Here is a 26728-nt window from a genome sequence, read left to right as displayed (position 1 = left end):
ATTCACTCCTGTTGAAAAATACCTACTGCTACTGTGAGAGATCTTTTTATTATTGTTGCAATTATTACAAAATAGTCCAGCAAAATAGCATTGCAAGACTGTGAACTGTCTGTCATATTTAAATCATTTTTTCACTATAGGCTGTTTTGCAGTAAAACTTACTTGGATTTACTAAGAATGCCCTTGAGATATTTTGCCTGAAATGCATATTACAGAGCAATACACCTCATATAACCTCTTGCCATTAGGGTTTAGAGTCCTGTGATTTCCTAGGATTCAGAATTTTTAACTAATAATGTTCATTTTAAATGTTAAATCTCTAAAAATACTGACAGAAATGAGAGAGTCAACTTTGTACAACAGAGGGAAGTAAAAAAGAATAAGTTTTGTTCATTGGGGGGGCTGCAAAAATAGTTTATTTCATGTTTTGCATCTTTGCTCTCTTTCCACAGTGAAATCAGATGAGTTGCAAACAATCAAGAAGGAATTAACCCAAATCAAAACAAAAATTGACTCCTTGCTAGGGAGACTGGAAAAGATTGAAAAGCAGCAAAAAGCTGAAGCAGGTAGGTGAAAGCAATCTGTAGTCAAATTAATAAAATTAGAACCTAGATATCAGTCAAATAGGCAGACCAGAGAGAATGGAAGCCTTCCAGAAATTTTGTTACATAATGGAGACCTGAAGCCAAGTAAATTAACTCTCAGGTAGAAGTATATGGAGGATAAATTAATATTCTTCACAGAGCATGCAACATCATTTCAATAATTGTTTTCTATGCTGTAGTAGGGGGAAAAAAAAAGAAAAAAAAAAAAGAAGAAAAGTAAAATATTCTTACTAGATATTCTGAAAACAAAACATCACTACAAAATGGACTGGACAGAATTAAGTTAGAGGCTGTGGACCTTGGGGATGTTTGTGCTATGTACATTAAAAATTATTAGATGGTCTATATCAGGAATTATTACCTGGGCAATAGGCAATAGTCAGAAGTTGCAGCAAAGGAAATTCTTGTTTGATAAAAAGAAAAGAGATTTAACTAAGGAGTTGCCCAGAGAGACTGTAGTAGCTCCATCCTTGGAGGTGTTCAAAACTCATTAGGCCAAGGCCCCATGGACCTGGACCAAACTTTGAAGAGTGGTTGGATTTGGAGAGTCCAGAGATCCCTTCCAGGCTAAGCTATTGTATGAAACTGTGGCAGCTCTGTAAAACTAGCCACACCTCTAGTTCAGCTTTTCTCTGGCTTGAAATATTTGTTTAGAGGCAAACACTGGGAATAACAAAATCCAACCTTACTTGTTAATTTAATCAAGATCTTTATTTCTATCATTGCAGTGATCATTTTGTTAGCTTAATTATCTCACCTGACAGCACCTTAAAGCCATGCTGAGCAATTACAAAGGATTTACAAGGTTGTCTTTTCACCATGATATGTAGAGAAAATAAGGTCAGTTCTTACCATGGCCTGTGATATTTCCTTGGTTATTTCCTTATAAATCACATGATATATCTCTGTACAAGACCTGCGTACTAGCGAGAGGATTTTGATGAGAGCCAGTGGGGAAATGGAAGCCTTATCTCATGAAAAATTTCAGCAATGCTTTTTTTCCCCGCTTCCGTTCTCTGATGAAAACTTTTTATGTATTTTGTGTGAAACGTGAAAGAAATTCTGGTTCAGAATCTGCAGCTGCCTGGACGTCTGGGCATTTGGATTTGTTCCCCTTGCCTAATTCAAATCAGTTATGTGAAGCTAAAAAGACCCAACAGAACACATAAAGAGAGTTCCATCAAGGCTCTCTAAAATATTGGTGGGAATTAGCAGTTGAGGTTCATGAACCTGACACAAGTGAAATAGGTATTTAGATCTGGATCCCTCCTGTTCCCAAGTACCCATCCTATTTCCTGACTTACTGTGGAGGTATCTCTCTGAACCCAGAAGTTTCCTGCTGGCATTCAAAAATAACTCTAATGAATGTCTTACTAGAGCAGAACCGTACAGAAAAATACTTTGTGGATAACAAGTTAAAGAAAAAACAAAACAAAACAAAACAAACAAACAAACCAAACATACAACCAAAACCAGCTCTTTAAAAAACCCTGCCTTTTATTTACAATCACATTCTAAATTGACAGAAGAGGACCAATCCCTCAGCTGTTATAGTTTTCCACACAAAATAAGTTTAGTGGGTGGGGGGTTTTTTCAAGGCTAAGGTAAACCATTAGTACAGAGCATGATTATCTCTTTCAACAGAACCATACACAATATGTATTCATTTTCTATTTTATACTTTATGCAAGTTAGATAAAAGTTGGTATACTCAGTGAAGATGTAATTGCGAGGCACTCCATTGAATCGCTTGTGTACTGAAATGCTCTGAGATGGCACAGCCCTACTTTTGGGAGCTTTTATATAAAATCCATTACTATGCAAAACAACCTGCATGTCATTGTACTTTGATATCCAATTTTCACTTTTGCTAAAGGACTATAGTAAACTCATTTAAATAGAAATCAACTCAAAGAGGAAAACATTGATTTGTATTGAATCATACTGTTATGCCTTTTGAAGACAAACAATGGATAATATCCTCAGAGATTAAAATTTGGTTTCAAATTGTTCATGTTTTAAAACATCAGGTGCAGAACCCATCCTTCACATTCCTTGCCTTTCATCAGAGGGTGTGAGGATAAAAAACACTCAGAGATACCAGTAAACTTGGATCCCCATTTAAGTCTCCTGAACTGATGAAATGTTATGCATCCTAGGTGATTAGTCCGCAGATGACGGCTTCCTCAGCTAAAAGATCTGTGTAAGATAAAGCTACATCAGTAGCTGAACTCTCTCATCTATGATGTCAGATGTGAGATGATTTTGTTCCTTCTCTATGGTTTGGCAGTATTATTTCTTACTCCCTCTGCCAGAAGTTGTGGCCTCACTAAGACTGGGATCAGAGAGAGGAACTATGTCTCGTTTACACAAAACAAAAATCAAGCTATCATCTTGCCCTTTTGATTTTTTAAGTTTGAATCCCTCTCATAAAAAATATGTCTCAGCAAGTATGCTGATGACACCAAGCTCTGTGGTGCAGTCAACACTCAAGAGAAGGGATGGGCCATCCAGAGGAACCCTGACAGGTTTGAGAAGTGGGCCCATGCAAACCTCATGAAGTTCAACAGGCCAAGTGCAAGGTCCTGCACATGGATAGGTGAGTAGTGGATTGAGAGTAGCCCTGAGGAGAAGGACTTGGGGGTGTTGTGGATGAAAATCTGAATATGAGCTGGCAATGTGGGCTCACAGCACAGAAAGCCAATAATATCCTGGGCTGCATCAAAAGAAGCATGGCCAGCAGGTTGAGAAAGGTGATTCTCCCCCTCTCCTCTGCTTTTGTGACACCTTACCTAGAGTACTGCATTCAGCTCTGGGGACCCCAACATAAGTAAAACATGGACCTGTTGGAGCGAGTCCAGAGGGCTCGAAGATGATCAGAGGACTGGAGCACCTCCGTTATGAGGACAGGCTGAGGAAGTTGGGGTTGTTCAGCCTGGAGAAGAGAAGGCTCCAGGGAGACTTTCTAGAGCCCTTCCAGTACTTAAAGGGGGCCTAAAAGAAAGCCTGAGAGGGACTTTTTACAATGATATGTAATGATAGGACAAGGGATAATGGCTTTAAACAGAAAGAGGGTAGGTTTAGATTAGATGTAAGGAAGAAATTCTTTACTGTGAGGGTGGTGAGACACTGGAACAGGTTTCCCAGAGAAGCTGTGGCTGCCCCCTCCCTGGCAGTGTTCCAGGCCAGGTTGGACGGGGCTTTAAGCAACCTGGGCTAGTGGAAGGTGTCCCTGCCCATGGCAGGGGGGTTGGAACTAAGTGATCTTTAAGATCCCTTCCAACACAAACCTTTCTATGATTCTGTGATCAAAACTCCTTATGTGCATAGGAATAAGACTCTGATCCCTTCTACCACTCCTCTGGACAGTCTGTCATTCCTCCCTTAATTCTCTGGATTTCTGCTGGCTGGATGAAATTCCTCAACATATCCAGGAGTCTCCCAATATGTAATCACAATGCAGATATCTGCACTAAGCCAACCAGAACAGATCCTCTGGCCCTCCCTGGAAATGGTCTTTATTTTCACCACTTGCAGAAATTATAGGAAGCCTATATTTCGATAATTGGAGAGGGGCAATTCTCCAATTATCTCAGCACATTATACCAACAGAGGGAAACTGTAACTTTACTGCAAAAATATACGTCCAGTTGTCTAGAAGGACTTATTGTTTATCTGTATGGTTATTGAGATATACTCACAGCAAATTTATGCAAAACCTTGTTCACTTGTTGACAATTAACAGCCTTCCACTTTTTAGAACGTAGTGATTTATGTACTTCTCATTGGCTGCAGATAAATATATCGTGACTATGCCAGTAGGATTCCCAAGGCAAAGCAAAGTCCAGAAAATCAAAAAAGTTGGATCTGCTGGTAAATCAAACCTTCATCCACTGCATGGGATAGACAAGCATGTTGGTACTATGGTTAATTTATGCATTAATTTTTTAAAACAAGGATTTTGATCATATTTGCCTGCTAGATATTAACACACTGATTTTGCAAATCTAGCACAACTGGAGAGGGGAAGCTTAGGTTTCTTCCTCAGAGCACTTTTCTTTGCCACCAATAAGGAAGGTTACTGAATCTCTATAGAGTATGTTTTCCTTACAGAAGCTCAAAAGAAACAAATGGAAGATAATGCTGATTTGATTCAAGAGGAATGCATATCAGAGAATGCAGATAACTCTACAGAAGAGCCAATTGAAGGAGGGCCAGATGCAGATGGGGATGGAGAAGATATGACTGATGGGATAGAGGAGGATTTTGATGAAGATGGCAGCAATGAGCTGGTAAGGAATAATCATGCTGTTATCTGTCTATGCAGTTGCTACAAGTAACCACAAAGAAACAATCTGGATTAACAAAACAAGCTCACAGCAGCATTGTGATGGTCTGTAATTAGTGCCTAGTCCTACATTCTTCATAAACTGTAGTATAAGTTAAGCATAAGCCCTCTGAGGATAAACAAGAAAATATATTTTATTACACTTGGTGGTTTTAGAAAGTAAATTAAATGTGCTTTAAGTTGGTTTATATTTATTATTTTACTGAAATGTAGATGGGAAAGGAAAATATGGTGTGCTTTTTTTTTTTTTTTTTTAACTGGAGTATTTCAAAATTAAAGAAGATTCTAGAATGGAGAAATTTCTCATTATGGAGAACTTTCTCATTAGTAAACATTCCTTAAGAAATGTTTGGTTAAGTAACATTCAGGTTTTCAGTCTGAACCTGCACCTTTCATGAAATGTCCATCGTGTTCTTAAACTTCTAAGTTCTTCTCATGAATCAACAAAAATTATTTTTAAAGTCAGATTTATACTTTTTTATTAATTCCTAATAAGAATGGGTCAGTCACATTGTTTTAGACTCTAATACTCTCCCTCTCTTCCAGGCTTTCATATTCTGCTTTGAGCAGAAATCACTTCTGTTGCTCAGTGTCACTGTCCCTGCTTGTTTTAACACACATGTAATCATCTGTACACTGTGAAAATTATTCGGTATAGCCAGCAGAAATCAGTCAGCAATGGGCATAGCTGAACCAACACCCAGTCTGGGGTAACAGGGCATGTGAATAACCAATATTTTGTACTGCTTACTGCAAACACAATTTAAACCTACTGCTAATTTGAGGGTTTGTGTCTCTTTAGCCAGCACAAGGCCCTCTTGAATTTATAAATCCTGAACAACATTATGCCCAGGAGAAGCTACTACAACCTGAATCCCTTCATCTTTTAACATGTGATATAGATGTCACTTCTTCCCAAAGGAATATGTTCTCCTGTACATATATTAGGGATGTCTGTAAATTGCCACTCTGAATTTGTAGGAAGTTGAAATCTTGTAATGAATAAATCGTTGTAAATATCCCATGATGGGTAGTACCTGATCAGCTGAAGTGATATTAGCAATAGGGCTGATCAGAGTTTAACAAGACTGGTGGGTTTTGCACTAATTATGTGTCAGACTCCCTACTACAGACAACTAAATGGGGAAGTTAACATACAGAATATTAGCCTCTGATTGTGCAGTGTTGTCATTTCACCCTGTGGATATGACATATTTAGCATATATCTACACTATATAATGAAGCATGATGTGGAATAAATTTTTAATCTAGCAAAGGCCTAAGCAGGAATATTTCTAAAAAACGAGCAGCACAGGAAGACTCCATTAGCAGTGAAAGTCTGGAATTTGCACACTACTGCTTCCATGGTAAAAGACCTTTCCAAGATTTGTGTTACAGAACTAGTTGAAGTGTGGTGTGTTGCAGACACAGCTCCAAAGAGAGCTCAGAGGTCTGAGACACACATCTAAGTCATGGGGATGTACCAGCTCCAGTTTCTCTGCAGGCCATTACTGAGCCCCTTGAGTGCCAGGAGGATGTGGCTCACTGCACATGGAGAGTGGTGTCCTCTGCCTTGCACTCTAGCACTCATGATTTATATCCCCACAACCCCAACATGGTGGTAGCAAGGAAAGGCCAAGGAAGAGCACTTAAGTGCATTGTCTCAGTCAGGAACAGCCCGTCCCGGTGCCAGGGCAGTGGAGCCAGTCAGCCTCCTGCCTTCCACCTTCCCAAACACTGGGATCCTCTATTTGAGAAGCTGCCAGTATTGTAGACTTTAAAGCTCAGAACTAAGATTGTCACTGGTGTAAAATCCTTATGCTATTCATCCTCCCTTGCCATTTTCCTCAAGCTTTGGAAGAGGCCACTTCACTTGAGTTTTCCTCCCTGCTACAATGCGGTAATAACACTTTCTTTTGCAAAGCCTAGGGAGATCAGTGAATGAAAAACTGCAATGGATGGGATAAAGGATTGTTCTGCAAAGAATTACTTAAAAAAAATCTCAGGCGATGGGTGTTTCTGACAGAAAGGCAATTATAAACTGAACTGTGCATCTTTCCTCTACAGTTTTTACCCAAACACAGCAGCATTGGCCAGTACTGTTATGATACGAAGCTGGTAGTTTATGATGTATATTGTAATTTGGTTTTCACTTATACTGACACATATTTATTTCGATATAATGACCAATTCCTATAAATTTTACTTTCCACTCCAGTCACTGATAGCTGTATAATGTAAAGTCAATAAGAATACTATTAAATATATTCTGAATACCCTACTAGGTGTACTTGGCATTTCAGTCTGCTTCTACCCATTCTGTGCCCTGCTATCTGGCATTATTCTTGTTTTGTGCAAAGTATATTGGTAAGATTGTTATAAAACAAGAAGTCCTAACAGATGTTCTCCTGTTTTATGAAGATGAAGTTATTTAGGAAAAAGAGCTGACTAACACCAAATATGTCATTTTGGAATGGAGTCAGTTACGATTCATTTGAGGGGGAAAAAAAAAAAAAAAAAAGTTTTTTTAAGCATGAAGAGAATTAAATGTGAAAAAATTTAGGACAAACTTTCCATGTGTAAAAACATAACCTTAGATTCAGAACAAGAAATACCCTTCCAAAGGGCATTTTTTAATGAAATCTACAATCTTTTCCAAATAAAAAACTAAAGGGATTTAGGATGATGATGCGAAAAAAAAAAAAAATAGTTTCTTTCATCACTAAGAGCAGCAAAGCAAATAGAACATTTGAAATGGGCATAGTTAATGTTCTGAAGTCAGTTCAACACCAAAAATTGGTTGTGAGTCCACTAGTCTGAAAAATATTAGAGGGAGAGAGAAACATGACTTAAATTTGGATCTTAACCTTTTTTACAGTGCTTCATCATTAACTGTAAATCTCCTGCCAAGCCATTTGCCATAAATCTGCTGCAGGACTCTCTTTGTTGAACACAATACTTTTTCTCTTTTTTGTTTCCCCTGTGACCAGCCCTGACTGTCAATAAAGGGAAGTGTTCAAGAAAGGCAGATCGGCTGTCAGAGTCCAGATGCTGAAAGAATGGAGCCTCTGAATCTGTGTATGTGGGTCTGCATCTTTAAACAAGAAGACTCAAAAATATATTTATTTCTCCATTTCTAATTCTAACTTGCAAAGGAAGAGACTATGCAGGATGCATGCTGTGTGTTTAGGTGGTAGGATCCGTTCTTTAAATCCACACACTATTTGGAGGAACAGGCTACTGCAGATTAACAGAGTGACAGCAGCTGTCCTCATGCCTGCTTTCAGCCTAGACCAACTGTAAAGACATGTGAAGTAGTTTAGCCTGCAGTCTGAGTTAAGTCAGGCATGGATTTAAGGAGGCTTTAGCCTCCTCATTTATTTGCCTGGCTGCACACACAAAAACACATCACATTCAACAGCTGCACACCTTCTTCATCCACCATTTAGATCAGGATGTTGTTCATTCCTGCATTGCCATTTTCTATAGACTATAGACATGCCCACAAACCGTCATTATGGCTCAGCTGAAGTGTGAAAAACTTTTATGCCACAGTAACTTGATTGCCCATCTGAACTCTAATTTAATACATGCTGCATTTGATTGTTAAACATCACCTCTTGGGAAAGTTTCTTTTGTACCAACTGTTCGTTCACAAATGTCTCTCAGTGTCTCCAGTGCTTCAGACGCTCCATCTTGAGGATCTTTTTAGAATAATCCCCAAAGACACTTGCTGCACTGACATACTGAAGAGTTCTTTAAATGGTGATTTAGGATATATGATCCAGCTATGTATGGACACATCAAATAATTGACTTCAACTTGCTCAGTGAAGTGTGTCATATGCTTCTTACCCACCTGCACTGACACATTGGCCTTCCACTTCCCCTTGTACAAGGGCATGCGATAATATATTGTAGCTATATATATATATAATAATCACTAACTTGGAATGTATATCTCCTGAACTTACTCTACAACTCATGTCACTTAACTGACCATCACAGGTAGCTGGAGTGGATGAAAACTTCAGGTTTGTTTCCTTTCCTCCTTTTAGATAAAATACAAGTAATTGGTTATCCCAGATTTTACTGGACCCATGAGTCAGGCTTTCTATCCACTCCTCGCATTGAACAGTTACTAGCTGCAGTGAATTAAAAATCTTTGTGTTTCTTCCAAGTGTGAACATATCCACTCTTAATGCTTTTAATCGAAACTGTCCCTCAAAATATCTGTGAAGAAAGAAACACACTTATCCCATCTTGCCTTACAGAAAGCAAGCTCCTATGAAGATGTTCATGTTTACTAAATTCACCTCACACACAAGTCACAAACAGGCCCAAAATCATCAGAACACAAATCATCAGTGATATCAAGCAGTTTTCAGGTGTAAATTGTACAGAGTGGGAAAGAAAGCCAATAACCTCCTCTTATTCCTGCGGCTGCACAGCAGAGAGCAGAAAAGTCACCTTTGCAGCACAATCCAACACACGTTTTGATAATTGAGAAGCAGCTTTGCCTCAGGAACTCTAAAACAAGCCCCTTCTTACTAGAAGTAGCATTAGCCGTGTGTGGCATGGCTGAGAGCGTGCAAGGAAAGCATTTCTGAATTAGCGTGTGCGGTGGTTTCCTTACTCTCTTGATTTAGCAGCTATGCATCCCAGTGCAGGCCCAGAGCATTCCATTTAACTTCTCTAAACTTGTTTCAAATGGTACTAATAGATCATCGAGGAAGCACTGGCTCAAAATGAACTATAACTTATCATTGCAATCCCCTTGTAAATAACAAAGGTGACATCCGATTAATTAGCTGAAAGCCTGAAGTATTGTAGACTTGGGAAAAAAATCACATTCAGCTAATGCTTAATAAAATGCCAACAAACTAATTAATTGGAATAAGTTATACACAAGCACTCATATCTATATTACACTGCCTGAGAAGAATAGCCTCTATCAAGCTGTCAGCATTTCATAATAAATAACTATAATAATAATAGCACAGCAATGGTTCAGTGGTTAAGCATTCAGCAGAGCAAACAGTGTTTTCTGGTAGAGCATGTGATCTCAATGATTTCAAATACAATAGATTTATGGTGTCATAACTCAGATCAGACTCTGTTTAGTGCTTGGCTGGAATTTGAAGGATATATTCACAGTTGCAGCATTGTGATTTTATGCTGGTATAGGCTATGATGAAAATGATGAAGCCACACAAGCATTAGATGGGAGTTCCACAATAATGAGTCACCTTTAATGAGACGTCTTGAGAGACATTTTTATTAAATTATATCAGAAACAAAAGGTACAGAGACTATGCAAGGCATAGTTCTGGTTACAATATAGATTTACAGCAGTTATTTCAACAATTATAGTTCCCTTTCTGTTAAGTACATATCAGTCACATTTACCTCTTAAGATTATTTCCCTTATACTCATGTCCTTTTCTCCACCTCTGCACTGCATGTTTTCAGTCCAGAAACTGCTACAGACAACAATAATCCTGTTGCTGCACTGTTTCATTATGCAAAAGTAAAAGCATTATGATATAATAATAGCTATATTTCTTGTAGGAATTGATGCAAATATAATTTAAATCAATGGAACCAACTAGTATTTTGGTTAAAGTTCTTCAAAAACATTTCCCTCACCTATAAGTTAAAGGAAAATTAATTTAATAGAAAGTCTGTATGAAACACTGAAGCCTTTTTTACTCTCATTATTTTGCATGAGAATTCAATAATGAAAATACTCAGCAGAGACTAGAATAAGATCTACAGGAAATGAACAAAAATTTGTCTGATGAATTTCAAGTGGTTTCAGCCCAATTTTGCATATATCAAATAGCAAGATTGATCAAATATGTGACTTGTGACTGTGTGATAGGATAGATAAAAATTTATTATCGTACTCAAACTGGATTTTTCATTGCCCTTTTAAATACTTCTTTTATTCTGTCAATAGCATCAGGGCAGACCAGACTGATTCTTCAATTATGAGCAGAATTAGGCTGATTAGGCATGTCAAAAAGATCAATAGCTACTGTGACAATTTGCAGCTTGCTGAGTGCACTTATACAGAGTACTGATTATATTAAAAAAAGGACAAAACTAATTAATGGTAATGGCTGAAGCAATGTTGTGCCAGAAATCTTATTTAGATTACTTTAAATATTGTTGAGACCAAGCAAAATTTAGTCTTTTCGATGCATTGAACATTTTGGGCTTCATTGAAATCTTGATTTCAGTATCAGGGGAAACATGAAGCTCTTCATTCCTAAGACAAATGAATAGGTAAAAGATTGTGTTCACTTGATAAATACCAGTGCAAGATGTTTGTACTTGAGCAAGCTAAGAAAGTCACTAGGGGCAGCATACCCGACAGATACTAATGTGTTGTACCTTCCAAAGCTGCAGTAAATCTAATAACCTGTGACTGAAAAAATGGTGAAAGCAATAAAAGCATGTCATGAAATCAAAAATTGTAAGAAACTTCCTGACATGCCCTTTTTTTATATTTAATATATGCAATAGCACAGTAGGCGTGTTGTTCACATGCTGTTGTATGAGTCATTGGAAAGGCCTTGCTACTAGCTCCTCCTCCCCTTTTTTCCTGACAGTTGATTTCTCAGAGGAAGACTTCCTAAGTGTGTTCACGGTTTTAACCAGGTCACTCCTGACTGACTACATAATATTTTTCTAATTATTATTTACATCCTACCCGCTACATATCACACAGGAATCTGCAGAAAATGCAAACACTGTTATCACGCACTTTGTGTCTCCCTTTCTACTAGACTTCCCTGCCTTGTAATTACATATTTGTAAAATGAATGAGCAAAATAATTTCCTTACCTTTCACATCTATTCCTCTGAATCTTCTCTATATTATTTAGTTCTCAGTTTAAAACAAGCCAAAACCTCAAAGCCTAAAACTTTAAAAACATTTATAATGTAAATATTATCATTAATAATCTTACAGATTTGATGCAAAAGAGCTTGAAAATAATGGGGTTTTCTTCTGTTTATTTCTTTTTTAAACAAAGGATGGGGAATCAAGAAGTTTGGATCCTATTCTCAGCTTTTCCACTCAACCAATATGATGGACAATGTGCCCCAGCAAATCAAATGTGCGTGTAGACTCAGACTCTCTCTCTGATATCAGACCAACAGGTGCCTTTGGCCCTACAGCCCACACGTGGAAAAGGAGCATTCCCCAAATATACTGTTTAAACTTATAAAAATTATATGTTTTCGAGTCAAGAAAAGTGCAAATTTTATTTTTGACCATTGAACATCATTGAATATACTCTTCAATGAATCTGTTTCACTTTTTCCTTGCACTCTGCCATCAGTCTTGACCTGCCTGAAGTTTCAGTCATCATTTAACTTCCTACACTTTCTGCTAAGAATTATTAGCATGGCCTCTCTTTTCTCAGTCTATCTGTATGCAAGGCAAATCTAGACAGGTCCCTTTAAGAACCAACAGGGTGCACATTAATAAAACTTGCCAGCAACTTCCAGAAAAATGCTCAGGCACATACAGCAAGAGCAGGAAAAGTGCATCCTCTTCTCCTACACCCAGTCAATCCCACTGAGCACAGAAAAAATGCCTATGTTCGGCGGTTTAAATGGGGTACATCCTTTCAGAAAAACTAGATAAATATTAAATGCAGATGGTTTTGTTAGTTTGCTTTATTCCCTGAGAACCACTGTAAGAGCTGGTCACAAATCTATGGCATTTCAACTACCCTAGACAACCCGAAACAATGGCTGGTCATAGCCCAGTGCTGCATGAGGCTAGTCCTAATTACACTTACTTAGCAAACACCTGTCAATACAGAGTACTGGTTTACATGTGGGATTTACAGACTCATGAAAGTTTGGAAATATATCTATTTAGAAACCCTAGCATGGGTGACATCTTGGCACTATATGTGACACATGAAAGAATTTCTGATTACCACTTAATACTTTTTAATGTTTTTCAAAAATTGTCTAAGTGTTTTGCATCAAGCTCATGCACTGCCTTCCTGTGGACCTCCTTTGAAAGGATAGCTTCTGTGCTTTCTCTCTTTGGAGGGGGGGGAATGGGCACTCTGATGTTTGTTGACCCACTGTCAGTAAATTTGGGATTGGGCACTTTTTTTTTCTTTTTTTTCTTTCTAGGTAGGATGTTTATCTTAAGCTTTTTAGGTAAGAATAAGATACTCATGGTGCTTGATGTTTTTGAGATATCAAAATATTTAATTTAAATTGCTCAGCTTCAGCTGTCAAAAACAACTGTTGTGCCTTCAATAAAACAAACAAACAAACAAACAAACCAAAACTCAACCAACCTGTGAATTGATTCAGAGGCAAATAATGCTGTCAAATGAGGGCAAAAATTCTCTGACATGTAAACAAAATACTTGCCTAAATGAGATTAACTCCTCTCTGATATAACGTAATTGATTTTAATAGTACTAGTGGCCTGGTTATATTTATTCTATTTAAATAAATCAGAATTAGCTCCACAGATTTTGCTAGCCTAAAGTTTATGAGCATCGAGTGAACCTCTGGGTACCAGTATAGAAACAAGGACAACCAAACACCACACAGAAGTTAACCTAGATCCCTTTTCAGAGAAGGGCGATGGTGGCTTATAAAAAAGTTCACAAGCTTTTTGCTGTAACTTATGGCTAGTAAAGAAACATCAGATTTAATTGAAATAAAACAACACTCTAAAGACTGATTTCAGTTTCCACACATTAATATTTTTGCCAATGTAATTTTCACTGATTCTGGTGGAATCGCTCCTCTTTTACCTCCCTGTATTTTGGTTGACACCAATAGACTATGGATGACTTACTGGATAGGGTTTGGGTCACTCATTATTCTCCAGTCCTGCACAGAGAGAACAGACATCAGAATAGGAATCAAGCATAGATACAAAGCAGAAGTATGAGGTAGAGTAGGAAAGTGATGATAGAACAGGAAGGGGACATGGGTGTTTTCTAGGCTCTCACTGGGACACTGAAATCCTCCACAACAACTCAGGCCAGACATTGGGTCTGTGTTAGGCTATGGATTTGAGCCTAACAGCTTAATCCTCAAATATTTAGATTCAACTGAAATTGAGCAATTGCCACGCATCACACTTTTTCTGGTGTGTAACTCTTTGAAAGTAAATAGCTTTAGTTTTACAAAACACTCATAGAATCATAATAATTTAGGTTGGAAAAGATCTTTAAGATCATTGAGTCCAACCTAGCACTGCCAAGTTTACCACTAAACTATGTCCCGAAGCGACACATCTACACATCCTTTAAATGCCTCCAGGGATGGTGACAACCACTTCTCTGGGTAGTCTGTTCCAGTGTTTGACAACCCTTTCAGTGAAAAAATCTTTCCTAATATCAAATCTAAACCTCCTCTGGCACAACTTGAGGCCATTTCCTCTTGTCTTATCACTTGTTGATTGGGAGAAGATAGCCACACACACCTCACTACAACCTGCTCTTAAGTAGTTGTAAAGCATGATATGGTCCCCCCTTGGCCTCCTTTCTCAAGGATAAACAACCCCAATTCCTTTAGCCACTCCTCGTAAGACTTGTGCTCTAGACCCTTCACCAGCTTTGTTGACTTTTAGATGCACTGCAGCACCTCAATGTCTTTCTTGTAGTGAGGGCCCCAAAACTGAACACAGTATTTGAGGAGTGGCCTCACCAGTGCCAAGAACAGGGGAACAATCACTTCCCTAATCCTGCTGGCCACACTATCTCTGATACAAGCCAGGATGCTGTTGGACACCTGGCCACCTGGGCACAACGCCTGATCATATTTATACAGCTGTTGGCCAACACCCCCATGTCCTTTTCCACCAGGCAGCTCTCCAGCCACTCTTCCTCAAGCCTGTAGCATTGCATGGGGTTGTTGTGATCCAAGTGTGGGAGCCAGCAATTAGCCATGTTAAGTCTCATACGATTGGCCTCTGCTCATCACTCCAGCCTGTCCAGATTCCTCTGTAGAACCTTCCTAGCCTCAAGCAGATCAACACTCCAGCCCAACTTGGCATAGTCTGCAAACCTACTGAGCACCCTCGATACCCTTGTCCAGATCATTGTTAAAGATATTAAACAGAAATGGCCCCAATACTGAGCCCTGGGGAAAACCATTTGTGACAGACACCAACTGGATTTAACTCCATTCACCTGCACTCTTTGGGCCTGGCCATCCAGTCAGTCTTTTACTCAGTGAAGCATAGACCCCTCTAAGCCATGAGCAGTCAGTTTCTCCAGGAGAATGCTGTGGGAAATGGTGCCAAAGGCCTGGCTAAAGTCAAGGTAGACAATATCCACAGCCTTTCCCTCATCCACTGTACAGGTCACCTTGTCACAGAAGGAGATCAGGTTAGTCAGGCAGGACTTGTTCATTTCACAGGCTTTATCGGTATGCTTGAGCCTCAATAATGCTGAATGAAAAACCCTCAGAGGAAAGATTTTTCTGTCAAAAGTCTTCAGGCAAGTAAAGAGGGGTAAACATTGAAAAGCCAAAAGGTTGTTATTTTTCCATATAAAAAGACACAAATTTAAAATCTTTTTTTTTTTTTTTCAATACAAATTGCAGAGCCGCTGCATTTAGTGACCCAATTATTCCAAAAGGTCTGAATTTTTTGAGAAAATATAGATGTGTTACTAAGAAGATTTTCTGCATGATTAATGCCAAAACATGAAAGGCAGATTGAATTTATCTGTACATAGGCATTTATGGACCTTGGAAAGGGAAGTTATTTAGAAAGTGATAGAACTGTAATTGCCATTTCAACAAAAGAGCAATCACTGAAGAATAAAACAAGCTCAGTCTGCCAAAATGAAGATTTGGAAGTTAATCACATGCCATCTTAGCCAGCCTGTTATGCTGATACGTGTATCTGGAGTTTCCAAATTGTTGTTGCTATTGATTTCTAAAAGTACACTGCAGTTTTATAATGTCCTTCAAAAAGAGTAAGTTGTATTCCAGTCCCAGTAAACAGAGAATCAAAAGGCTAAATTCTTCTCTGCTTCCTCTTCGCAGGGTTATACTAATCTCTTCTCAGCTATTAGATGATTCTGCACCATTTGCAGACCACAATGTAACTCCAAGTCCACCATCATGCTTTGTAATTTTTATTTTTAAAGGAATGTCTCTTGAAATATTCATAAACAAAAAATGTTATGTACTACTATGTACTTTGTATTCAAATAAGTATTATGCAGGAAAATACCAAGCAAAACCTGTTTAGGATAGGACCAGCTTTTATTGTCATTTCCATCTGGATCACATTCCCAAAGCAAGTCTTTCACAGGTACAGTCTTTTACAGGTAACTCTACATCCTCTATGTTTAATTGACCGTCTTAATTCAGTACACGCTTGTCACCATTTAAGTATCTGTTGTGCATCACCGTTACTCTCATCCCTCTCCTCCTTTCTATGGTTTACTCCGAGCTTTCCCAGTATCTCTCTTATCTTACATTAAATGCTTCCAACTGCTTCCTCCAGCAAGCTCTCCTCCCCATTCCATTTCTATTAATTTGCTTTTTACCTCGCTCCACCTGGTCTTTATGTTGAGTAAAACTTCTGCCTCCAAGTAACTGAAAAATCTGCCGTTGATTAGATAGGACATTTCTGATCTCATTATCATTATTTCAAATCATTTCTTTTTCCTGCATGGGTGGAATTTGATTTTTGATACTATTCTAAACTCTAATTTGGCAATACTGGGAAAGTTTAGCATGTGCTTTCTGTGTAATTAGTTTAAGGTAGTTCTCCTAGTAAGCTTCTACTTTCATACATTTTAAAAAAATACTACTTAAAGTGTGGACATAGTGAGTGACCTCAGGATACAAGTTCTAGTAGTTCCTAAGCTGTGTGTTCAAACCCACATCCTTGACATTGATAGGACAGGAACTATTGTTTTTAGTATTAATACTAATGGGGCCACCGCCTCACACTGGGAAATTCCTACTCCTCACATCAAGCAGAGGATAATTCAGTATGAATATTATTCTAAAACTCCTTGACAGCACCTTGCGTCCTAAAATCATCTCCACCATAGCATTTAGAATAATAAAGGATGATCTTTACCATTGATCCTGCTAGGACTCAATTAGACTTGCTTCTCATGGAACAGGCCGAATCCCAAGAAGCAGAAAACACCTAGTAGACTCCAATGAGTCATACCTCTGGGAATTCGCTATGAATATCCATTCATATCCAGGGTTAAAGGAAAGTGGGACATTTTCCCCTTTGCTGTATTTGGCACTGGATCCCAACAAGATGTTGAGTTGCTCTCAAGGCACACGGGTACAATCTGAGGGAACTCTGTGGACAGCATCAGGGAGGCCTTACTGCATTTTATCATGCACTTTATCAGCCAAGAGAGAACATGAAATGGAGTGTTGGTGGTGGGAGCACGGCTTCACGGTGGGGTAGCCTTGTGAGTGCATTCTGGGTAAAGGCTTCACAGCAACGAGTTCTGCAAAAGCACCACCTTCCCACTTTGCCATAGCTTCTACATTCTTGTGCTTGGAGATCCTTCAGCCCACCCCATACTTTACAGAAGGTCCAGTGCCTCCAGCTTCAGATCCCTCCCATTGTCATCAGAAACTACACTACTAGGCCCTGAGTCTTCACCTACTGCTATAAAGGACCTTGTAGAGGAAGATTTTGCTGCAAAAAGCGGCTGACTAGAGGGAAAACCCACAGAGCAAAGTGAGGTGAACAGATCCACCTCTTTCCGTCCTTGCTGCCCTCATAGCCCCTCTCAGCAAAACTCAAATGACCATGGTGACTCTAATCCCAAAATCATACCTAACCATCATCTCAACAGCAGCATGTCCTCACTGGCACTCTCCAAATATTAGACCCTGTCTCCACCACTACACCCAACAGTATTCATCTCAGATCTGCCTATACAGGACTCTGAGAAAGAAAATATATGCCCGTCTAGGGAAAAAAATCAGTATTTGATAGGGCTATCACATTCTTCCTGCTGATTTTCCAAGTGAAATAGAACAATTTAATACAAAGGAGATAGAAGTTTGTTTTTACTGATGAGTAAAACAGCCATTCTCACATGTACTCACATAAGTACTAACACTTCAAAGCAATTAAACTGTTCACTGAACAGAAAAACAATCCTGTAGTGTTTTCAGCAATTAAAGTGTGATTTACAGAAGTACAAAAGATAATAATCAGGTTTTATTATCTAAAGAAAGGTTTAAAGATGGTGCCACTGTTGCCTTTAATTATTCTTTATTAACATTTACCAAATTGTACAATTCTTCCTATTTGTTATATTCAGTTAATATTCTATCACTAGCTCATTATAAAAAGTTTTCTTTAGTGCCATGTTGTCTGTCATGTTTTACAAGTGTTACAAATGACAGCAGCAAACCCATAATACACACTCACGTTCCCCTGTTAACAGCTACTGAACTGAGCATTTACTTATCGCATGGGGGTATTATACTAAATCACCTGTATAACCATGTTACTTAATCAGAGTTTTCATGCTTTAAATCAAGGTACAAAGCACAAGGTGTATCTCAAATGAACACTGCTGTGAAGTTAATGTGATAGCTAACACAAATTCCAGGTTCCTTGGTAAGCCTGCTTTTTCGCTTATGGTTTTCCGTTCATGATGATGAACGCTGTGTAAAAGACAATAGAAGCACATGCCCCCATGGTACCTTGCAAACATGAATTACTGGGTTTTGCACTCAGTGTGAGCTGCCCATTTAAGAGAAAGGAAAGATATTGTCTTGAGTTTGACACAGCAAATAAACAGAATGGCAATTTGCACTACTCTTTCTGTAATGCATCCTGACTTTTCTCATTTTAGGGAATTATCTGGATCAATAATGGTTAACCAAGATTTTGTGTATTTTTTTAAAAAAAAAGTCTGTTCTGCACACAGATTCAGTTTTCTACTTCCTTGGCTGTCCAGAAAGTACATTCCATAATCAGAAAAAGTTATTAGAAATGAAACAGAACATGCCATCCTAAAGGGCATAATAGTGACATTCATGGACCTGGGTTCAGTATTCTCAGTTGTGAAGTTAACAATATAGGAGTGAGCATCAGATGCAATCAAAGCAATCACGCTACAACTGCCGTTTGAGGTAGTGAAAGTAGGAGAGCCAGGGTTGTGAGTGAAAGGACAGTGCAGCAGCTGCATTTTAATGGGGCTTGCAGTTGTTTTGTAGAAAGAGGTGTAAGGCAGTCACATAACCCACTGCCAAAGCCTAGTCAGACAGCAGCATCACCCTGGGAAGGTGTCAGGCATCAAGCCTCCTACTCAATAGGAGCCTGACAGAAGTAGAAATGCGATTTTACCTGAAACCAAGCAGTGGTCAGAATTAGCTTCAGTTGCCTCCCTTACGGCTGCTAAACGCAGGACTCCAGTCCTGAGAATGGGTTTGTCTAGCAAGGAAAAAGAGACAGGAGAGCAAGAGGAAGGATATTTGAGGCTTTGAGTTTCAAGCTCATTTGTATATATGCACCGTCATCTATCCATCCACTCTTTAGCTGTATTTTTAGGGGAATTTTAAGATTAATGTTATCAAGAAAGTCATTCAGCACAGTTGATTGCTTAAAAACAGATATATTTTGTCAGATGAACATCTTGCATGTACTTGTTGGATGCTCTTATTGCATAGAATTATTGTGGGGTAAACCATACAGTAAATTCTATAACGTCCTTATTCTGTGGGGTATTTCTCTAAACCAAAAGGAAAGATGTTAATCATGTACATCTTTTGTGTCATTTAGTCATGGTGCATTACTAATACTCCCAAGGACATACGCTGAATTTACGCTCTCAAATAGTAAGATTTATTCCTGCACATCTAGGTCTGGAAGATGAGCATGGTAAAGAAAGTCTAGCACACTTTTACCATAAACTCTATGAGAAGGAAACTAGGTATTTATGGGGAACAAGGATCAATCCCTGTTTTTTACCCTTTCTCAGAACTGTAAGGAAGAAGAAATATACAAGAGCAGGGAAGAGGCTGAGCTCTGCTTGGACAGCTAGCAGAGATCAAAACTCATGCCTCCCACAGACAAATAAAATCCACCTGAACTAGTTTAGAAAAGGCAGTAACATCCCCCCCACCCTCCTACCCCCACCCCGTCACAGAAGTGGTGGTCACCATTACAGCTTCCAGCTGCCTGGGGAGGCTGTCGAGAGGGCATGTGGCCCACCTCATTCTAAAAAAATCGTGTCTGCAGGTCTCTACCATATATTGAAATTGCTTTCTCAGAAAAGGCTTTTAGGAAAAATACAGAGTGCAAACTACTCCTACTGCATCATGCTTAGTGACTATGAAGCACAGAGCTTAGAGGAATTGGTCATCTGGCAGGTGATCTTATGGCCAGACTGTCCCCCCTTTACATGCAGGACATTCTTAAAGATCTAGAGATGTAAAGACTGGAATTATCTAGGCTTTGAAGGGACATAAGTGATAAAACCATTAAACCACTAAAAGACAAGATGGAAAGCTCTGGAGATTTTTACTGAATTTTATCTGATTTACTCCATCATTTTTAGTGATTATCGTTTGGGACCCATTAAGTAGAGCTGCACTTTCATTTAGTGAGGTGTTTAATATTTAATGTTGGCTTTCCAAAGTTATATACATTGTAATAGTGTAAAGTTAAAATTAATTGAATCTAGTATAATTTGAGTCTGGTAAAAATGCTAGAAGGATCATACTGGAACTATAATAACAGTAGCAATATCATTTCTGGAAGACTGAAATACAGTGTTATGCCTAAGAAGACTGTTTCCAATAGCTCATGTTCAAAAAGCCAGCAAGATAGGGAAAAAACAGCAGAAATAATTTCAGGTGGAAAATGAACCAATAAATAGTCCATAACCTATCTCCAGCTTTTTTTTTCTGAGATTATGATGGCAATTATGACAGTATATACTGTTTCTTTGATATTGCCTATGACTGCCAAGACTATATGCTCAGTCGGAATATTCAGTTCTTAAAATGCATTATGTTCAAATCACACTTTCTGAAGTGGTTTTCTGTTAGAACTACATCAAATGAAAGCCATATTGCTAGCTTAAATGTAATTCAGTTCATCCTTGTTGTGTCAGGATGTTTTTTATATATATAACAGGAGGGAAATGAAAAGATTAAAAAGAACATTAGTCATCATGAGGTTTTTTAATATCATCAGCACTACCATAAAGCTAGCTGATAAACTGCATACTATTCAGAGAAAAGAAATAGAATAAAATTAGTATTGCATTACACTAGATAAATCATAGCCCTGGGTTACTGTCATTCTATGGAAAAAGAAAAACTTGACTATTTCAGATTTAAAAGTTTCTTCTCAGTCTTTAAGATTATTTGCCTTAAGAGGCAAATAACAAGACCATGTACTGAAGGAAGAACACAAGATTTTGGACTGGTAGGGTTGGTAAATTTTTATCATTGTTTCTAAATAACAGCAAAGCAGCATTGAAGACTTGGATCCAGATGGTTAGCAGTAACGGTTCTTAATAGTAGCATAATGAAGCATTTTAGTGCTGGTGACAGGTAAATGCTTGAAAGGTTTATGGCAGGCAAAAAGCTTCAATAAATAACTTGAAAATCTGTCTCTGTTCTTACTTACATAATTATTGCTTTTTATAATGGCATAATAGAATAGCAAAGCATAGGTGAAAAAAAGCTTAGAAAAGAGGAACTCTTTCCAGAGCTAATAGGATGTACAGTGGTATTTTTTTACTTGTAAAATGAATAACTATTTAACAATCATTAGGTCTTTCTCAAACTTAAGGGGAGGATTTAAAAATCTTTTTCATACAGCTAAATCTGTCCAGGGATCAGGAGCTAAAAATAGGGGTGATGAAGTTTTTTCTCTATACAAGCAGAGAATAATAGTTTCAGGATATTTTAACTGAAAGAAGTAACTTCTAGGATCTCTCACATGAGATTTTCTCCCTAATCCTGGTTACCTGTGAAGAATACAATCAGAAATCTGGTGCTCCCTTTGCAATGAGGGGGAGATCTGATAGCTGACTGCTTTAAAGGGCAGAGGCCAGTCCTGCAGGGACTCTGATGTTTCTAATAAAACATTTTGCATTGGAAAACAGGCTTTCAATAAATGGAAATTTTAACCGAAAGTGTCCTTTTTTTTTTTTCTGGAGAGAAAAAAGACACACTTAAAATTCACTGAAGGAGGGGGAACTTGGCTGAAAAGAACATCTAAAAATTTTTCAGATTTTGATCAGAAGTGCACCAGGTTTTCTCAGTTGCTTTCAGTTTCAGTTATAGAAAATGATACAATCAAAAAAAAAAAAAAAAAAAAAGAAGAAGAAGAAATTGGCTGAAAGATATTTTTCCTGTCAAAAGTAAAAAAAATCTTAAGTTTAAATTTCACTTTAAAAAAGAAACCATCTACTTCTGTTAACATTTTCTTCTGTCAGTTTTCCAAACAGATGTGATTGGGAAAGTGTTGTCAGTTTTCTGTGGGTAGGTGAAGCTGGTAAGATTTATGCTCCCCTGCAGCATCACTGAATACATGGTTGAAGCTGATAGCATTAATGGGTTGCATAGCAGGACTCTTGGATTTTTAGATACAAGCTACTGGAAGAATGCCCCCAAAAAGTCTTGGCTGACACTGGATTTTTGCTGTTTCATGCTGTGGCTAGTAAAGCAACAAAAGAAATCAAAGGATATGCAATTAATGCTTCTGGCATGTACACAAGAACAACAATAAAATAGACAATGTCAAAAGGGAAGTGACTGAGGAAAGAGCCATTAATCTGGGGACTATAAGTATCGTTGAAAGCACACAGTCAATATAAATGGTCTGGAATAAGGTATATAAATAGTGCAATGGGACTGAAGCAAAGAATCCTACATGCAGTTTATTTAGATTGAATTCTATTATGCAAATAAAGCATTCAATTGCAAAGCAGCTAAGATACATTCTTCTATTTTCTGCTGCTAAAATAGAAATTATTCAGCAGTTGTTCACATAGCATTTACCGAGGGGAAATATACTTCAGCCTCTGTAGTTCTTGCGTGATTCACCCTGGTTATCTCAGGCCACGCAGTCTAATTTAGGAGTGTTGCACAGTCCTGATTGTCCACTGCTGCAGGTACATGACTGTTCTTTTAGCACTCAAAGGTTTAAGGTGGAAAAGTCTGATAGATATCAATATTTGATTGATCCATGAAAAAAGTCAAGTCATAGTCCTCTTCCCTCTTTTCTCCAGTTGTCTTGGCTTCCTTTTGAGGTTCTGCTGGAGGAAATTCTGTGCCTTCATACTAAAGTGAACATTTCATTTCTCAGTTTCTACAGATCAAGTGATGAGATGTCATGTGGAAACCCCCTGAAGGCTGAGAAGATAAACTCTGATTCCCCCCCCAGAAAATTGTGAACTGCGGTTTCTTACTGGCTAGCAACACATTTGATTCAATTTGTATGAAAACTCAGTTTACTTATTAAAATGGACGTTATTGTTCAAATATTAGAAATTCCATTTCTTATATGTTCTAAGCTGTACAATCGTCAGATTTTTATGGTTTAGATTGTAAATGTGTTTTTCTCTGGCTAATTATTGGTATTATTTTTTTAATTTTGATGTCTTAAAGGCCAATGTACTGTATCATAATAATATGAAGGACATATTTAACAGGTGTGGTAAACACTGTATACAAATGTATATTTCTAAAAGCTATTTTTATGATTAGCATGTTTTACTGTTTTACCATATTTAGAGTCAGGTGATATTGCACTTCTTTGTTTACAGCTTAACTCAAACATGATCACAATTAAATACATTGTATGGTATTTTCCATTATTTTATTTATTATATTAATCACTGAAAGTAATTATGTTTACTAATAGGGATAGCTACTAAAAAATAAAAATGTCAAAATGAGAGAGCAATCCTTGATAACTCTAAATTGGATCCTCCTGTAAATCCCTTTCTTTAGATAAGCACCCTCTGTGATGCCATTCACTAGACAGTTGTTATAGCTGTTCCTGCAAGTCTCTAAAGGCAGTTTGTTGTTAACGTATGGAAAGGTTACACAACAGTCAGTCTGCTGTCTAGCCAGGTAAACTACTTATAGACTGCCAATATCTGACAACCTGAGTTATCCTACTGATTACTTTTCGGTTTACTTTCTGGCAGTAGTCTTTCCATTCGTGAACCCTTAAAGCCCTCCTAAAAGCCTGCAGTTGGAATAACTAATTATTACAGATGTTGTAGGGGGAATCTCAGTATAGAATTTCTTAATAAATCATGTTTCCTTTCAAACAGAATGGATGTATTATTTCTCTTGTGTTACTGAGATATTAAGGGTATCAAAGCATATATGATATGGGCACAAGGTCATCTTCTCTAATGAAGGTACCAACTTTTTCACCATCCCAAGGCTAGACCTCCTTAACATTGCAGATGACATGAAACAAGGAATAAATATTTATTTATCTACATCCTTATGTAAGATACACTCCTCTAGAAAGATACATATATTTAAAGTGATTGCAGGGGGAAAAATATTTGATAGCTATGGCCTTCCAAGAGGAAGAGACATTAATTTAAGAAGTACCTTACATAGTCAAGTTGAGCTCAGACCCAGCTGTGTGCCACTCTGCAGCACAGAGCCCTGATGTCCACTGAGATCCATGGCCATGGGTATTTGGTATCATTCAGCACAATAAAGATGAACCCTTGCCTTGCCCTTTCAATCATTCCCTGTAGGCTGAAAGCAAGAGAAAAATAAAGGTATCAGGGAGACTCTTTAATAGATCAAACTTTCAATTTCTATAAAAAAACAGCAGTTTCTAAGATGATAGATTCACCTCAAACAGTGGGGGTATGAGGACATGGGAGCTCAATCAGGTTTCCAGCATGTGTAACATCACCAAAGGACTGATATTCTTCAAACATTTGGAAGAAAAGCATATATTTGAATTTAATTATCTATTACTGAGTGGCAATTTACTTCACTAGGAGACTATGTCACATAGCAGTTATTTTTGTGTATCTTATATTTAGCTTGTCTATTGTCTGTGGAGTTACATGGTTTACCTAAGTGCTGAGTAGTACCTAGCTACTTAATTAAGGAAAGAACAGCATAAGTAATTACACCTGAGCACGAAGAATCACAGCTTCAGAATCCGCCAAGGCTGCCTCTTCCAGAAAAGTGCAGCAAAAAACATTACTTCTGTGTAAGTGAAATGTTAGGTCAAGTCAAAGGGTGAAATATTTCTCCACTTTCTTTCTATTGGTATAGGTTATGATAATTTTGAATTATAAAAATAAATAATTTTTTTTAAAAAATGACATTTTGGGATCTATATCTTTGGCTGACAGTTAAAAAAAAAAAACTTCAAACCTTAGCAGCTCAACAGACATTTTGCATTTCAATTATGTAAAATGTTGGCTTACTTAAAAGATGCAGAATGTCATCCAAGGAGATCAGTTCTGATGTTGGTGTTAATAAACTGTGTATGAGAAACAGCTAGATGTATCATCTCTTCACCACCTCCATTCCAAATGAGCTAATAACCACAGAAAACACTCTATTAGATTTTTACAAACTCTTGCCAATTATTATGCTTAGATTAAATATTCACAGAAATTATTGCACCATCATAATGTCAACACTGTTTCACACTACAGCTTAAGTCCTGAATATATTTTGAACACAAAAAGACACGAGGCACTACTTCGTTTGCAAGCCAGAAGCTTGTTGTGACATGCGGTTGATTACTAGCAAAGTTTTTTAATGGCATGTTTGCTTCAAATTACTACAGAGGATGCTGGTAGCTTCAACAGAGAGTGATAGTTCTCTACTTTTCATGTGTGCGGTATGCTCAGTGTTGTTTGCCATCACTACCTATATTTGTTTTACATACGTTTTGTCAGTTGTGTGTTTTTTTTAACATTGCTCATCCCTTGCAATATAAAAGAAAAGGAAACATAAAGGATCTTGTCAATTGGTTTGGATAGTCAACAGTCTTATAAAATCCTTTATGGACAGTCCTGAATTAAACCAACTCATTTTCTACACAGATCTATACACTCTGTGTATTTCAGATATTTGTTTCAAACCTGTGAAGCTGCATGAATGGAAAATATTTACTAAAGCTTTAAAGTTTGGGTCAAGAAAAAAGATTTTTACTTTTGTAAACTCTTGTATTAAATATTGTTGCAGTTCTTATTCATTTTCTCTGTAGATCCATTTTTAGTTCTGAAAAATCATTGTACTTAAACTATGTAGATAGCTACAATCTTGTAAGCCATCATATTTTTAATAGGTGCCACTGCAAGTTAGAATGAATACATTCAGGGTTTGCCCATATAGAGCAGATTGATGGTTCATTACAGTTTTCTTTAAAATGTTGTAACATAATTTTTACATGTCTGTAAATAAATATTTTCTCTGATTTATGCACTAATTCAGTTTTGTAATTTATTCTCTTAAAATGTGACTAAGAAACTTCCTAGGAAAAATATATTTCTCTCATGGAAAATTACCATTTAAAGCTCTTTGATACAACTGTGTTTCACAAACTTTCCAAGCAGAACAAACACACAGGTATCAGAGTATGAAGTATATCTTATACTTATGAATTATATCTTAAGTAAGTAAGATGGAGAAAAATATGGTAAATACTGCTATCATTTTAATAGTTTAAGAAATTTAAGGACCAGTCCTGTGTTAAAAAATGACTGAGAAATGTGACAAACTTCCTAAAAAGAGGAAATTCTTCAGTG

At 37.6% G+C, this 26728-nt stretch overlaps 1 protein-coding gene across 7 annotated transcripts in view; it reads left to right on the top strand.

The window, feature by feature from the left end:
- RALYL (RALY RNA binding protein like) overlaps positions 1–26332 on the top strand; it is a 397087-nt gene extending 370755 nt beyond the window's left edge. For 5 of the 7 annotated variants that reach the window (XM_074898776.1, XM_074898780.1, XM_074898774.1 and 2 more), the window contains 4 exons: positions 453–566; positions 4401–4478; positions 4719–4897; positions 23287–26332. In XM_074898776.1, coding sequence (XP_074754877.1) covers positions 453–566; positions 4401–4478; positions 4719–4897; positions 23287–23304 — 389 coding nt within the window. In that variant the 3' untranslated portion in view covers positions 23305–26332. The remainder of the gene's footprint in view (positions 1–452; positions 567–4400; positions 4479–4718; positions 4898–23286) is intronic. The other 2 variants (XM_074898779.1, XM_074898781.1) reach the window with 1 other exon arrangement.
- Positions 26333–26728: the final 396 nt, after the last annotated feature.

The sequence above is a fragment of the Athene noctua genome, chromosome 2 (assembly GCF_965140245.1).
Source record: "Athene noctua chromosome 2, bAthNoc1.hap1.1, whole genome shotgun sequence".
Taxonomy (NCBI): Eukaryota; Metazoa; Chordata; class Aves; order Strigiformes; family Strigidae; genus Athene; species Athene noctua.
The sequence above is the reverse complement of the archived record's forward strand: the minus strand, read 5'-3'. Positions and strand labels throughout refer to the sequence as shown.